The following is a 15,189-nucleotide window of genomic DNA, read 5'->3' on the forward strand; positions in this document are numbered from 1 at the left end:
ATGTACATCTATTCGATTAAGATCCCTTTTATTTCCCTTAAGACCTTACTCCTGGAATTTTTCCTATTAGAAGTTCTCTCTTCATTTTTTTCTGGGGTTATATATACATTTCCCTTTTTCTTGGCTTATTTCACTTCGTTGCTAAATATGTCTTCCTAAAGTAACTTCCTAAAATGAATTTGTGAAAGGCGAAGTTTCTGAGCCATTCCATTTCTGAAAATGTTTTTATTCCTTTTGTTTGTTTTATTATGCAGCTGATGAACATTTTTTTTGTTTGTTTTTTTGAGACGGAGTTTCACTCTTGTTGTCCAGGCTGGAGTGCAGTGGCGTGATCTCGGCTCACCGCAACCTCCGCCTCCCAGGCTCAAGCGATTCTCCTGCCTCAGCCTCCTGAGTAGCTGGGATTACAGGCATGTGCCACCACGCCCGGCTAATTTTGTATTTTTAGTAGATACGGGGTTTCTCCATGTTGGTCAGGCTGGTCTCAAACTCCTGACCTCAGGTGATCTGCCCGCCTCGGCCTCCCAAGTGCTGGGATTACAGGCGTGAGCCACCGTGCCCGGCTGCAGCTGATGAACATTTTATTTAAAAAAGGTTTGTAAAACATGAAGAAATGCTTATGATGGAATAATTAAATGGGAAAAGTAGGACACAAAGCACAAAGTTGTATTATATTTATAACATAATTACTCTTTAAAAAAGATACCAGCAAATTATGTGGAGAAAGAGAGGAAGGAAACACAACGAAATGAAATAATGCTTGTCTCTGGGTAGTGGTAAGACTGTAGCAGATTTTTTTTTCTTCCTTTTTTTTTCTCATCATCTTTCTACATTTTGTGTACTGAGCAGCTACTCTACCTGACCTCTCACCCCTTCTCCAGGGGAATAGATAGGGTCACCTTCATGTTTCTGCCCTGTTCCTCCCCTCTTCCCTTTCAGCCACCCACCTGCTCTCTACTTTCCTGCTCTTCTCCCCAGACACCAGAACCCACAGGCAATTAACACTTTCTGGACAAAGAAGGAGCCAAGGTTTTCCCCATCATTTTTCTAAAGGCAAAAGTGCATGGCTAGGGAGGGAGACTAGAAAGGCAACTAACTGCTCCCTGCCAGTCCTGGTCTCACCCCTTCCAATGTCCATCTGATTGGGGCCTGGACTCAGGTGGCCCCAGGAAAGCCCCCATCTGGTGTTATGGACAGAGCAGACTATAAAGGGGAGGTGGGGTACCCCATACACCTGTATTTTTGACTTTCTGAAGCTTGGTTTAGAGTGCTAGGCAGGTGGGAACACTTGTCCATACTGTTACTAATGTGCCAGTTCACTTTGTGTGTTCAGGGCCACAGTCAGGCCTGCAGCTCCTTTACTTCTCAGAGGCTCTCTTCCTTCAGTTTTTCTGAATTGTGGGCCAAATGTACATGAAGCTCTGGACAAAGGACACCAGCTTCTCCTGCAGGTTACTCATGACATGGAAGTTGGAGGTGGTAAGATGGACATGGGTTCCACTTCTCAATCAGTTTTTCTTTATTCTTACCCACATTTAGCTTTTCTCCCCTGGCTGACTCATAGTTATGTTATGCTGCACACCACACACAGGGGCAATGGTTTGCACAAAGTGCCCTACCAGCTCCCATGATTGCTTAGGGTCTGTCTCACTCATAGTGGTTCTGCCTTTCTCATTGAATTACTCTGTTCTTGCATTGCTATAAAGTAACACCTGAGACTGGGTAACTTATAAAGAAAAGAAGTTTAATTGGCTCACAGTTCCACAGGCTATACAGGAAGCATGTCAGCATCTGCTTCTAGGGAGGCCTCAGGGAGCTTTTACTCATGGTCTCAACTTTAACATTGCCAAAGTATGGCAGAAGGGGCTGATGTATGGGCTCGTGGTATCTTACATGGCAGGAGAAGGACCAAAAGAGGTGGGGGGAGGTGCCACATACTTTTAAACGACCAGATCTCATGAAGATTCACTATCGCAAGAACAGCACCACGGGGGAAATCTGCCCCCATGATTCAATCACCTCCTACCAGGCCCCACCTCCGATATTGGGGATTTGACATAAGATTTGGGCAGGGACACAGATCCAAACCATATCAACACCTTAAAGACAGCTCAGGAGGGACACAGGAACAGTGTGGGGTTCTTATCCAAGAGACCATTAGGTTTTCATGCAATAAGCATAGATGATATTTTTGGTATCAAAATTCAGAAGTTTTATGCAAAAGAGCTTCTAAGATGCCCCCTGAAAAACTATTTACTAAAATAATATTATTATTGTTTTCTTCTTAAAGGAGATATAATATATATTTATTGTAGGAAACTTGGCATATCCAGGTAATCACCAGGATACTGATAATAACATTTTGGTGAATATCCTTCAAGTCTTTCTTCAATGTATAGATCTGTAATGTCTATGTACATATAAATACACTTTATTTTTTATAAAAATACAATGAAATTTAAATTGTTTTATAAAACAGACTTCCCCTCTGATATGGTTCGGCTGTGTCCCCACCCAAATCTCATCTTGAATTGCAGCTCTCATAATTCCCACATCATGGGAGGGACCCAGTGGGATGTAATTCAATTTTGGGGGTGGGTCTTTCCCATGCTTTTCTTGTGATAGTGAATAAATTTCATGAAATATGATGGTTTTATAAAGTGGAGTTCCCCTACATATGCTCTCTTGCCTGCCACCATGTAAGACTTGACTTTGCTCCACATTCGCCTTCCACCATAATTGTGAGGCCTCCCAGCCATGTGGAACTGTGAATCAATTAAATCTCTTTCCTTTATAAATTACCCAGTCTCAGGTATGTCTTTATTAGCAGGGTGAGAACAGACTAATATACCCTCCTTAATAACATATGAATATTTGTCTCTAGATAATTAAACAAGCTCCAATTAAACAAATAGTTTTTAATTATTTCAGTATTCCATTGCATGGATATACTGTAATTTATTTAATCCTGTTTTTGTCTGTTTTGTGTTGCTATAAGGTAGTACCCAAGGCTGGGTAATTTATTAAAAAAAAAAAGGTTTACTTGGCTTACAATTCTGCAGGCTGTTCAAGAAGCATGACATTGGCATTTGCTTGGCTTCTGGTGAGGTCCTCAGGCTGCTTCCACTCATGTGGAAGGGGAAGGGGAGCTAGTGTGCAGAGATCCCATGGTGAGAGAGGAAACAAGAGAAGCAGGAGGTGCCAGGCTCTTTTTAACAACCAATTCTTGTGGGAACTGAGTACTCACTCACCCCCCGACCCCCAGGGAGGACATTCATCTATTCATGAGGATCCACCCACAGAACCCAAACACCTCACATTGTGCTCTACCTCCAACACTGGGGATCAAATTTCAGCATGAGCTTTGGGCGACAAACATCCAAATGACAGCAAACCCAATATCTTATTGTTACATGTTCAGACCATTTTCAGTTTTTCTTTTGAGACAGAGTCTTGCTCTGTCACCCAGACTGGAGTGCAGTGGCACCATCTTGGCTCACTGCAGCCTCCACCTCCTGGGTTCAAGTGATTGTCATGCCACAGCCTCCTGAGTAGCTTTTATTACAGGTATGTGCCACCATGCTGGGCTAATTTTTGTATTTTTAGTAGAGACAGGGTTTCACCATTTTGGCCAGGCTGGTCTTGAACTCCTGCCCTCAAGTGATTTGCCTTCCTTAGCCTCCCAAAATGTTGGGATTACAGGCGTAAGCCACCATGCCCAGCCCATTTTCAGTGTTTCTTTTTTCTTTTCTTTCTTTTCTTTTCTTTTTTTTTTTTGAGACGGAGTTTTGCTCTTGTTGCCCAGGCTGGAGAGCAATTCTGCGATCTCGGCTCACTGCAACCTCCAACGCCCAGGTTCAAGCAATTCTCTTGCCTCAGTCTCCTGAGTAGCTCGGATTACAGGCATGTGCCACCATCCACACTTGGCTAATTTTGTATTTTTAGTAGAGATGGGGTTTCACAATGTTGGTCAGGTTGGTCTCGAACTCGTGACCTTAGGTGATCCACCCACCTCGGTCTCCCAAAGTACTGGGATTACAGGTGTGAACCACCACGCCTGGCCTCATTTTCAGTTTTTCTTAATAAAAAATCCCACTTCTGAGATGAACATTTTTCATTAATCCTTTTAACACATTTTTATTGAATAGCTACTCTGTGCCAGGCATGTAATAGCCTCATCTCTATGCAAATCCATATGCCTAAATTTTTGCATGACTACGCCTTTCGACAAGTGTGTATTGTGGGAAGGAGGGCATAAACAGGAAGGTGGCATCACTTTAAAATCCACACAGATTTATACAATGTGGTTCTAAGCCTTTCTGTAAGTCTTCTCGGGAGGCAACATTATCATCTAATCTTTTGCAGTCCCTCTTATGTTTGCCTACCTCTAGAATGAACCTGAATTTATTAATCCACCTTTATGAAGTGAAAGATTGAAAAGAATTTTCTGTGTTCTTAATTGCCTTTGCTCATCAAATTGCCCCCAAATTGCCCCCACTTGTAGAGTCTCCATGGCCTACTGTCTGCTAAAGTAAAGCAGAATCCCAGTCCTCGTTCCAGACCTGCCAAGTCAGAGTCTGTTTTCATGTGATTCTCACACACATTGGCATGTGAGAAGCACTGAGTTAGACCTTGGTGCTTGGCCCACCCTTGACCGTGGTCCTCCTCTCTGAACAACGGAGGTGAGGAGACCAGTAGTAACAGCTGTGTCAGGAACAGGTCAGCACCCAGGGATCCACACACACACTTTTGACCATTCCTAAGTCCTGCCTGCACAGGAAGTTGGCCACTAAAGATAGGCTGCCTGAAGGAAAGGACATAAGGACCTTTGCAAGCTGTTCAGCAGGGAGAAAAAGGGTGGAACAGGAAAGGGAGGAAAGCAAGTTTCTGGATTCCCCAAACCACAGTTTGTCTAGGTGCTACTTTCTCACTTTTCCTTATTTAGCACATAGCTTTGTCATGAGACATCTTTTTGCTGACCTCTTTTCGTTTGCATTTTGCCCCATATTAGAATGCTACCATCTAAAACCGCTCCATGAATTAGAAAGTTTAAGTTGTCAGGGACTGAATGTGTCTGTTTTCCAACAGTTTCTGGCAGTTCCCTGCTTTTATGGTGTAGTCATGGTGAAACCTGAGTCATCTGAAGATGGTGGCAGTGCCAGAGAGCAGGAGAGACGAGCTGCAAACAAGCCAGAAAGCGTTGGGCATCAATAACTCCTGGGCACCACCGGCCACTGGCCTTCATTCTGACAGGAGAGCCACCCCAACCCTAATTGTGTTCAGAGATTGCTCCAAGCTTTACAGTTCTACCGAATTCTTTCTGTAGCAAAAATATAAAGGCATCCTCTTAGGTAATTTTTTTTTCAGGGTTCCAAGTAGCAACACCTAACGTCTGCAGTGCCAGTTATCTTCTTCTTCTTTTTTTTTAAGGTGAGAAATCATAACATTTTCCTGGAAAGGAAAGCAGTAGACCTCATTTTTTGTTTTAAGGAAAAATAGTTTTTCTGTTTCCATTCATATACATTAAATAACTACCCAGGAAATACGCCCCGGTTTTGCGCGCGTGTGCGTGCGTGTGTGTGTGTGTGCGTGTGTGTGTGCGCCGTTTCTCTAAAATTCTGACTCATAGTCTGGAGGACAATGATTGACTTTTTTCCACTTCACATAGTTGCTATGAATTTCTCCTCACAAGGATGGGCCTGTTTACTCACCCTGGGCATCGTTGGTAGAGCGCTAGTGTAAACAGCCTGAGGAACCCGGTGGGCCGGGGAAGTGGGCGCGCTCTGTTCTCCGCGGCCAGCCGGGACGCCGGGCCAGGTGGGGCCGCCTGCGTTTAGCAACTGCTTTCTCACCCCCTGGATTTGCGATGTTTGCCACAGCAGCGAGAAGCGCCATTGTAATGGGGATGGGAGGGGTGGAGCCTCCAAGTCCTGTCTCAATTTAGATCTCTCACTCTGCTGTTAGGCGCGCCCATTTCAGATTACTAAACTCGAATTAAGAGGGAAAAAAAATCAGGGAGGAGGTGGCAAGCCACACCCCACAGTGCCCGCGAATTTCCCCGGCAGCGGACTGTAGCCCAGGCAGACGCCGTCGAGATGCAGGGCCCACCGCTCCTGACCGCCGCCCACCTCCTCTGCGTGTGCACCGCCGCGCTGGCCGTGGCTCCCGGGTAGGAACGTGGGCGCGCGGGGGGCGCGCGGGCGCGCGGGCCTGGGCCGCTCTGCGGCTCTGGGCCAGGGCTTCGGGGAGGTGGCGGCTGCTGTGCAGCAGCGGGTGGGAAACGCCCTCGCGGCTGTACTGGCCTGGAGGTTTGACCATATGTAGGTTCAGCGTGGCTCTCCATGGGACAGTTAACTTTCTCCACTCATGAAGTTGTTTAAGCGTCTCCCCGGCCATAACAACTTTCTGAAGAGAGTCATTTTATTTTAGTCCACATTGCCTCTGCCTTTTGCTTCTCAACTTTTTGCTCCCAGATTGCGATTCTTCTCTCAAAGACATGATATATTTTTTCTAACCAAGATGTCTCAACCTTAGCATTGCCAAAGTGTGGCGGAGGGGACTGATGTATGGGTTCAGGGGCAGACATTATAGGAAGAAAACAACAGCACCCAGTAATGGCAAGCCCCATTCATTCCTAAAGATTTCTGTAGTTGAGCCCTAACCCCTAGTTATAGCAGAGAAAGTGCTGCTTTAGTGACTTCTTTTATGATTCGCTATACCTGGAATTTTCACCAGTTGTAGTTTATTTTCAAATGGTATATTTCCATCAATGGTATTGGTTAAATAATTTTTTACCCTCGTTGGGCAGCTACTTAAGGATAAAGGTTTGAATAAGAAACAGGCAAAATCTTAGTTAAAAAACAACAACAACAACAAGAAAATAATCACGCTGGGATAAGGTCCTCTGTAAAGGAGAAGCTTAGAGACTTTTGCTTTGCCAATAACTCCAGTATGCCCCGGTGCAAGCCATTTACATCATGGTTCCTTCTGTGCGGTTCGTGGTTTATAAAATGGAAATAAGAACACAGGCCTTCCTCTAGTAGTGATGCATGAATTATTGCATTAAAATTGATTTATGGGAATTATTGTTGTTTCAGTAGCATTTCAATTCAGTTGCTAAATAGAGCAGTGGGCAATGTTAACGGAAACAACTGCAATTGGCACAGTATGGAGTGCCTATCGCACTAGGAAATCTGAGGGTCACAAAAGAAAGGAGATGTGAGGATAAGAAACTTTGTTTTTCCCTTGTTGGGAACTCTTTAGGCCTCGGTTTCTGGTGACAGCCCCAGGGATCATCAGGCCCGGAGGAAATGTGACTATTGGGGTGGAGCTTCTGGAACACTGCCCCTCACAGGTGACTGTGAAGGCGGAGCTGCTCAAGACAGCATCAAACCTCACTGTCTCTGTCCTGGAAGCAGAAGGAGTCTTTGAAAAAGGTAAGATAAACAGCATAAAGTCTTACCCTTCTGCAGTAGTAACTGGAATATGTTAATAAGGTCATGCGTTAGGTAGTATAGCAGAGAAACCCCAAATTTGCAGTATCTTACCTAATATACTTTTAATTCTCACTCACGTAAAGTCCTAGATGGTGTTCCTGGATGCTCTTCCAAGTGCAGATTCAGAGACCCAGTTTCCTTCCATTTTGTGGCTCCATTATCATCACATGGCTCCCAAGACTGCAGGGGAAGATCATGGAGTTTCTTCATGGGAGAAGGGGAAGAGCATGGGAAGAGCATATGGAAGGTTTTTATGGGATAGGCCTAGAAATAGCTTACATCACTACTGCTCATATTCACAGGCAAGGGAAGCTGGGAAGTGTAGGCTAATGTGTGCCCCAGAAGAGGAAATGGGCTAGTCTCTAACACAAAACCATATTTATTGAGTGCAAAGTATTTTACAGAATAGGCCTGTAGGAAGGAAAGGAAAAGCTACACAATAGTTAAAATCCAGTTTTATGGAATATTTCTTAAGTTTTAAAGTAACAAGAGAAGAAAAGAAAATAGTGTGAAAGTGGGAGCCATTTGTAGCAGAACCAAGTTTGGTTCTTGTTTCAAGTTTGGGTTCTGACATGGCCCAAGATTAAATTGGGCCAATGAATGTCTTCTTTTTCAGTGCTAAGGGAAAAATAATTTTGGGAGGAAGAGGTAAATACTTAAATACTTAAAACATTTTTCATTAAAATGAACTTTTATTGCATTTTTTTCTTTTTTTAGATTCTTATAATTATTTTTAGAGACAAGCTCTCACCATGTTGCCCAGGCTGGTCTCGAACTCCTAAGTTCAAGTGATCCACCCACCTTGGCCTCCCAAAGTGCTGGGATTACAGTCCTAAGCTACTGCTCCTGGCCGAGACATACATTTTTATAATGTTAAGAGTTATTTAAAAAAAAACATTTAAGGCACGTAATGAAGGGTGGATGGTATTCATTACATAAGTGTTTATTCTCTACAAGCGTAGAGAAATGAACACCATCATGAAATGAAATAAAAGTAAAAGTTTATCTGCATCTGTGGTTCTTTCCCCACTGGAAGTTCACTGGGTAGGTATATTTGGAATAGGAGTCAGGAAGAGATGGTATGTGTAGGGGCAAGTCACTTTTGTCCCTCATAGAAGCAATGTCAGGGAAGTGGGAGGTCTTATTTCCCTGGAGGGGAAGTATAGGTTAGCCCTTAAGATCTGAGTTTGAATCCTGGTACTACTTTGCTACTAGTTGTATGATCTTAGGTAGGTTACTTAACTGCTTTGAGCCACAGTTTCCTCGTCTATAAAATGGAAATAATGAAACTGATTTCCCAGGGCAGTTATAAAGTTAAAATCTGTATATAGTACCTCTTAGGCATGCAATAAACAACAATTGCTAATATTATTAGTGTAATAATACTGCAGAAGAGGATGCAGAAAGTCCATTTCCTTTTTACATGGGGGCAGACTTCAACTTTCGTTATTGGACTATCATTTCTGAAAATGAATGACCCCTGATCTTATGATAGTCGCTAAAGAAAATATTGAAATATTAAATCACAGGACATAATACTTAAGGTAGTTCCACATTCATTATTTATTCATTAAGAATTTATGAGTGGGAAGAGGGAGGGTATTAAAAAACCACCTATTGGGTACCACACTTATCACCTGGATGATGAAATAACATGTACACTAAAGCCCTATGACAGGCAATTTACCTGTATAACAAACCTGCACATGTATCCCTGAAACTAAAATAAAAGTTAAAAAAAAAGAATTTATAATATTGGCTCCACTAGTGTGGCAGTTTTCCTGCAATGCAGAGATCCAGAATATATATGGATGTTTTTGATAAATATTTGAGCTTTGCTTGGACATTTACATACTCTAATTCTAGAATTTCACCTGTTAGGTCTTTTCTGTGATCTCTGTTATCAGTCTCTCTTTTTTTTTGCAACAAATAGTACCTGCATTGGGGTGCATGTTGTTGTGGCTTGGTTTTCAGCTTTATTCTTAGATCTTCTTTTGGGAGAAGGGTTCCTTGTATGCCCATGGGAAAGTTCAAGTACTCAAGACTGGGGCGGGCAAAGCTGTCCTGGGAGCAGAATGGATCTGTGGGAAGGAAAGAGGGAAAATGCTGCTTCTTTCATGGGCTGTTTTTGACTCTATTGACATAGAGTTTCATTGAAAATGCCATTGCTAGGAGCACTCTCCTGTTTCAAAGGAGAATGTTACTGTATTATCAGAGGCTGGGAGTTATTGTTCTCAGAGCAGATGCTTCCTGTAATGTGAGGACTTGAGGATCAAGACGCTTCTCCCTGCTTGTCTTCACATCCTTTGCTTTATCTGGCTTCTCCAGTTGTAACAATATGTAGATAAACCAGCACTTCTAAATCAGGGGTCTGGATCTTCAAGTATCTGGATGTGGATTCATGTTTTGTTTTTTCTCCATCACATAAACACCAAACACCAACAAATAAATACCTTTTATTTTTAAGGGACAGAGTCTCACTCTGTTGCCCAGGCCAGAGTGCAGTGGTGAAATCATAGCTCACTGCAACTTGGAATTCTTGGGCTCAAGTGATCCTGCTGTCTCAGCCTCCTGAATAGCTGGGACTACAGGCAAGTGCCAGCATGCTAGGTTTAAATTTTTTTTTTTTTTTTGTAGAGATGGGGTCTTGCTATGTTGCCCAGACTGGTCTTGAACTCCTGGGCTCAAGCGATCTTCCTGCCTCAGCCTCCCGAAGTGCTGGGATTACGGGTATGAGCCTGATTGTTTCATTTTCCTATGAGCCACCCCCGGCCCCCCAACAGAAGGTTGGTTTTAATAAAGATTTATCTTCTAGTAAAGTTGGGTAAGCCAGTAGACTGTGTCTTAGTAGCTTATTTCCAGCAGTTCTGGATTTCTTAGAAATCCTCAGGATAGGGAGATGTTTTACCCAAACCACAATAGATTTCTGGCTCAATTTGTGTTGGAAATAGTAATAACTAAATTGTTCAAATGAAGAATGTATTTAATAAAGGTGAAAAAGTATGGCATTTCTTCAGGGAAGAGTTCATTTGTTTGTTTGACAGATATGGGGGAGATTTTATTTACATTTCCACTTTTATGGCCAGGAGTGTAGGTTATATTACTGTTATTCATTTAAAAATACATTAATTCTACATTTATTGGGGATTGATTATAGTTTTTTTTTTTTTTTTTGAGACACAGTCTCACTCTGTCACCCAGGCTGGAGTGCAGTGGTGCAATCTCAGCTCACTGCAACCTCTGCCTCCCTGGTTCAAGTGATTCTCCTGCCTCAGCCTTCCGAGTAACTGGGACTACAGGCATGTGCCACCATGCCTGGCTAATTTTTTGTATTTTTAGTAGAGACGAGGTTTCACTGTGTTAGCCAGGTTGGTCTTGAACTCCTGACCTCGTGACCTGCCTGCCTCGGCCTCCCAAAGTGCTAGGATTACAGGCGTGAGCCACCGCGCCCAGCGATTATGGGCTTTTTTTTTTTTTGGTGAGTAATAGACCTTTAGGAAAAGTATTTCTGCTACACTTTGCAGAGTTCTGGGAAGGTGTATCAATGCCTTTCTAGTAGTGAGATTCAAAAGATTGCTTGTCACTGTTACCACTGTCACTGCCTCTACCACTATCAGCATCATTGCCATCAGCTCCATAGTGATTAGAACTATGTTCCTAATCTTATCTTCCTTTGCATAAAGACTTAGTTAAATAAACATAATTGGCAAAACATAGTAAAAGTTCAGCAGGTAATAATTACCAGAGGAGAGAAGATGGCGCAGCTATTGGCATTTAAAATCAAGTCAGATTACTGTATTGGGTGGAGAGTGAGTCTGTCCCTTTGTCTCTTCCCATATTTTTTTTCTCTTTCCTTACTGTGAAAGGAGTTCCTTGCCAAATCAAGAAAAAAGAAATTAAGAACATATTGAGAACTGTCCTCTCATCTGTTAAGGCATATAAAATAATTTAATTTTCGTGATGTCCTTGAAACCATAATTTCTGTTTTATTTTCCCTTCTCTTGCTACAATTTGACATTTTCATTTGTAAACTTCCAGTAGTTTTCCTGAACAAGAGTCACTTCAAGTAATAAAGAATATAGCCTTTCTCCCTCATTAATGAATTCATCATCATTAGTTTCATGTAAACCTGATTTAAGAAAAAATGCTAGAGGCTGAGTGCAGTGGCTCACAACCGTAATCCTAGAGCTTGGGAGGCTGAGGTGGGAGGATTGCTTGAGCCCAGGAGTTTGAGACCAGCCTGGACAACACAGTGAAATTCTATCTCAAAAACAAAAACAAAAGAACCCTTAAAACCAAAAACTCCCAAAAACCTAAACTGAAAATGCCTACTGAAATTTTGGGGACTCTGCATGGATGTCTCCAGGTGAGTGCCTGCTGGTTTGGGGGCACCATTTTTTAAATGCTGCCAATCTTACTTCCATCTTCCCATTGAGTTACTGGGGTGGAATGTGCTCTATAAATGTGTCTGTAACTCACTTTTTCTTTTTGCCCTAAAATCCTGGAGAGTTAATGGAGTGTTAACCTTTTTTTAAAGATTTTTAAAAAAATCTATTTTTTCCTTTGTTGTCTTTCTCACATTGACTATGGTATATTTTATTTTCCATCTTGGCTCAGTAAGGGTAGGAAATTTTAAAAAATTGAGATATTAGCTGAAAAACTTAAAAAATCATCCAATTTGGTTTGGATGGTTTTCTGGTGGAAACAAAGCTCCTGAACATGCATTTCATGCCTCGTAGATAAAAATCAGTCCCATGGTCTTTATGAAAGTAGATTAATTAGTGTAGTGTGTGGGCAGATCTCCCAGAGCAGGTTTTCACAGGCAGCTTTGCCAACATAACTCAGTCTGAACCTGCAGTTATGTTAGAATTATTTTTAAAGGGTGTAGGCTTTTCATTCACACATCGTCTTTGTTCTTGTGTGTGATGTATATTAACAGGTAGGTGGTACCTGAGAATAAAGGACCACAGCATAATCACGATGTGCCTGGGCTCTGGAGCCTGGCTACCTGGGCACAGGTGCTGGCCATTCCACTTAGTGGTTGTGTGGCTGTGGGCAGTCATGATCTCACTAGGCTTCAGTTTCATCATCTGAAAAATAGTGGTTTCTGCCTTATACAATTATATGGATATTGTGAGGATTAAATGAGGTAACATATTCAAGGCACTTAACACAAAGGAATTATTCAAGAAAATGGTAGCTATTGTTACTAGAAGAGAGTAGCAACAGTTTATGTCAAAGGCAATTATTAATCACCTATTGTGACAATCTTGAACCGGGAACTCTATAAAAGACACATCCCTAGGAGGGGATTGGAAGGGATTTAACATATTAAATATCCAGTTTCCTCATAGTGCCAAGGACTTTATGCACTATATTTAATTTTAACAACTTGATGAAGTAGATACTCTTGTCTTCATTTTGGAGGTGAGGAAATTGAGGCAAAGAGAGAAGAATTAGTTTTTCTGAGTTAACCCAGTTAGTAAATGGTGAAGCCTGAATTTGCAGTTAGTTGTATCTGAGGTCCAGAGACCATAAGGTTTTCTATTGCTGGGAAGAGAGTGAAGTATTTTTATTTCCTTGATTTTGGGATATTAATGCAATGTTGCAGTTGTCTTCCACTAAAATCATTTTCACATTTGCTTGCAGTAGATAGACCTGGATCTAATGAAATCTAATTTGAATCGAAAGAATTACAAGATGAAATGCCAGCTCTCCTCTTAATTTACTTTCAGCCTCGTAGAGTTTTGGAGCTGGAGGGGACCTCAAAGATAAGCCAATTCAATAGCCTAATATATGGCTGGGAGACTGAGGTGAGGCATGGGATCTGGGGATTTTCCCAAGGTCAAATCACTTATTGGTGGCAGAGCTGGAAACAGATTGCAGTTTCCCAAATTTGCAGTCCAGTGCTATTTCCATTATACTCTATGAAAGTTTCCTAACGTATGGAGAGCTGAGCTTAAGACCTAAGATATATTTACAAATGCTGATTCTTCTGATATGGAAGAAAATAAGGCTAACTAAGGAGTTTAAAAATGCTTACTTGCATACTGTGAAAGTTTCTTATTTTAGCTCAAGGTGGAGTTGCTCTTTATGCACTAATGGTTCTGTATAAGGGGTGGGGGCTGGGTTAGAAGCTTCACAGACCTTTTAAAAACTAAATTCTGTTGCTGTGTTTCTCAAAGTCCAAATTGTATTTATTAAAAAGGCTGATTCATGGCCTCCCTCAAGACATGGGTAAGAATCAAGAATCTTGGCTGGGTGTGGTAGCTCATGCCTATAATCCCAGCACTTTGGGAAGCCAAGGTAGATGGATCACTTGAGGCCAGAAGTTCGAGACCAGCCTGGCCAACATGGTGAAACCCCGTCTCTACCAAAAACACAAAAATTAGCCAGGTGTGGTGGTGGTCACCACAGCTACTTGGGAGGCTGAGGCAGGAGAATCGCTTGAACCCAGGAGGCAGAGGCTGCAGTGAGCAGAGATCGTACCAGTGCACTCCAGCCTGGGTGACAGAGCAAGACTCCATCTCAAAAAAAAAAAAAAAGAGAATCTAACCTTTATGTTCCACCATCACCACAGGTGATTCTTAGTCACATTAGAATGAGAACAACTGCCCTTTGGTATCTCACAAATTGTACTCGACCAAATACTGGAAAGCTCGAGGGTGAGTAGCATGCGCCTGCAAGCCTGTGATGATTCATGGCAGCGGAGGGAAGGCTCCTCATGGACTTTCATGTTTGCTTTTAAGCAGCCCTCAACCCTAAGTGCTGGTGTTCATTTTCAGCCGCAGAGAAACATGACTTGGGGTTTGATTGTGAATCAACGATTGGGTGAAGTTAAAAGTGAACACACTGATTCTTTAAACTCCAAGTTAAACATATGCTGCTCCTCTTCTAGCACTGAATGAGTCACTGTCCTAGTGACTCACTGAAGGATTGTGGTGGAAATAGAAAACAGATCCCATAAGAATTTGGGCTGGGTTACTGTTGATCCTTTATGTCCTGTGAAGAGGGCTTTATAATGCTGAAACTAGTTGTTTCCCCACAGACATTTCTTCTCATTAATGTATTATTTATTGATTATTTGCTGTATGTGAAACATGAATGAATGGGGAGTGGGGAATAAGAGAAAGGAAGGCACTGGAGGACATTCAGAGGTCCCAGAAGGATAATGTAATATTAAAAGTGCAGAAGGCTGGAGGAGTTTTTATTTTTTGTATAAAAAATACAATGCGGTTTGTAAATAGTGCTTCTTGTATGTGAGCCTGTGCCTGGTACTATTATCTTTTACTTCCAGAGCTATACAGATGTCCATTCATAAATGTCCCACCTCTGCTGGCATATTTGGCATTTGGAGGGAACAGTTACTTCACGTACTAGAGACGGGAAGGGTGTGCCGGAGGAAAGAGCTGCTGGCTGGTGTGGCAGTTATGAAAAGGAGATAGGGGTTTGTGTATATATTTTCTGAAAAGATGTTTCATTCTGCTTTGGATATGAGTTTGGGGAGACATCCAGGTGGAGATGTCCAGCAGATAGTTTTGAAATTACAGCTTGGGAGAGAGATTTAGGCATTATTTTCATAGAGGCAGACAATATTTTGAAGTCCTGGAAATACATAAGATGCACAAGAGAGACAGAGCTCATGGAAAGAACAAGACTTTTGAGAGAAGCTTGGAAAGAGGAAAATAAGTTA

At 42.2% G+C, this 15,189-nt stretch overlaps 1 protein-coding gene across 1 annotated transcript in view; it reads left to right on the forward strand.

Annotated features, from left to right (window-relative positions):
• Positions 1-5,714: 5,714 nt before the first annotated feature.
• The window catches only part of CD109 (CD109 molecule), a 134,110-nt gene continuing 124,635 nt past the window's right edge, over positions 5,715-15,189 (forward strand). The window contains exons 1-2 of the mRNA XM_019028821.4: positions 5,715-6,169; positions 7,264-7,436. Coding sequence (XP_018884366.3) covers positions 6,096-6,169; positions 7,264-7,436 — 247 coding nt within the window. The 5' untranslated portion in view covers positions 5,715-6,095. The remainder of the gene's footprint in view (positions 6,170-7,263; positions 7,437-15,189) is intronic.

This window comes from Gorilla gorilla, chromosome 5 (assembly GCF_029281585.2).
Source record: "Gorilla gorilla gorilla isolate KB3781 chromosome 5, NHGRI_mGorGor1-v2.1_pri, whole genome shotgun sequence".
NCBI lineage: Eukaryota > Metazoa > Chordata > Mammalia > Primates > Hominidae > Gorilla > Gorilla gorilla.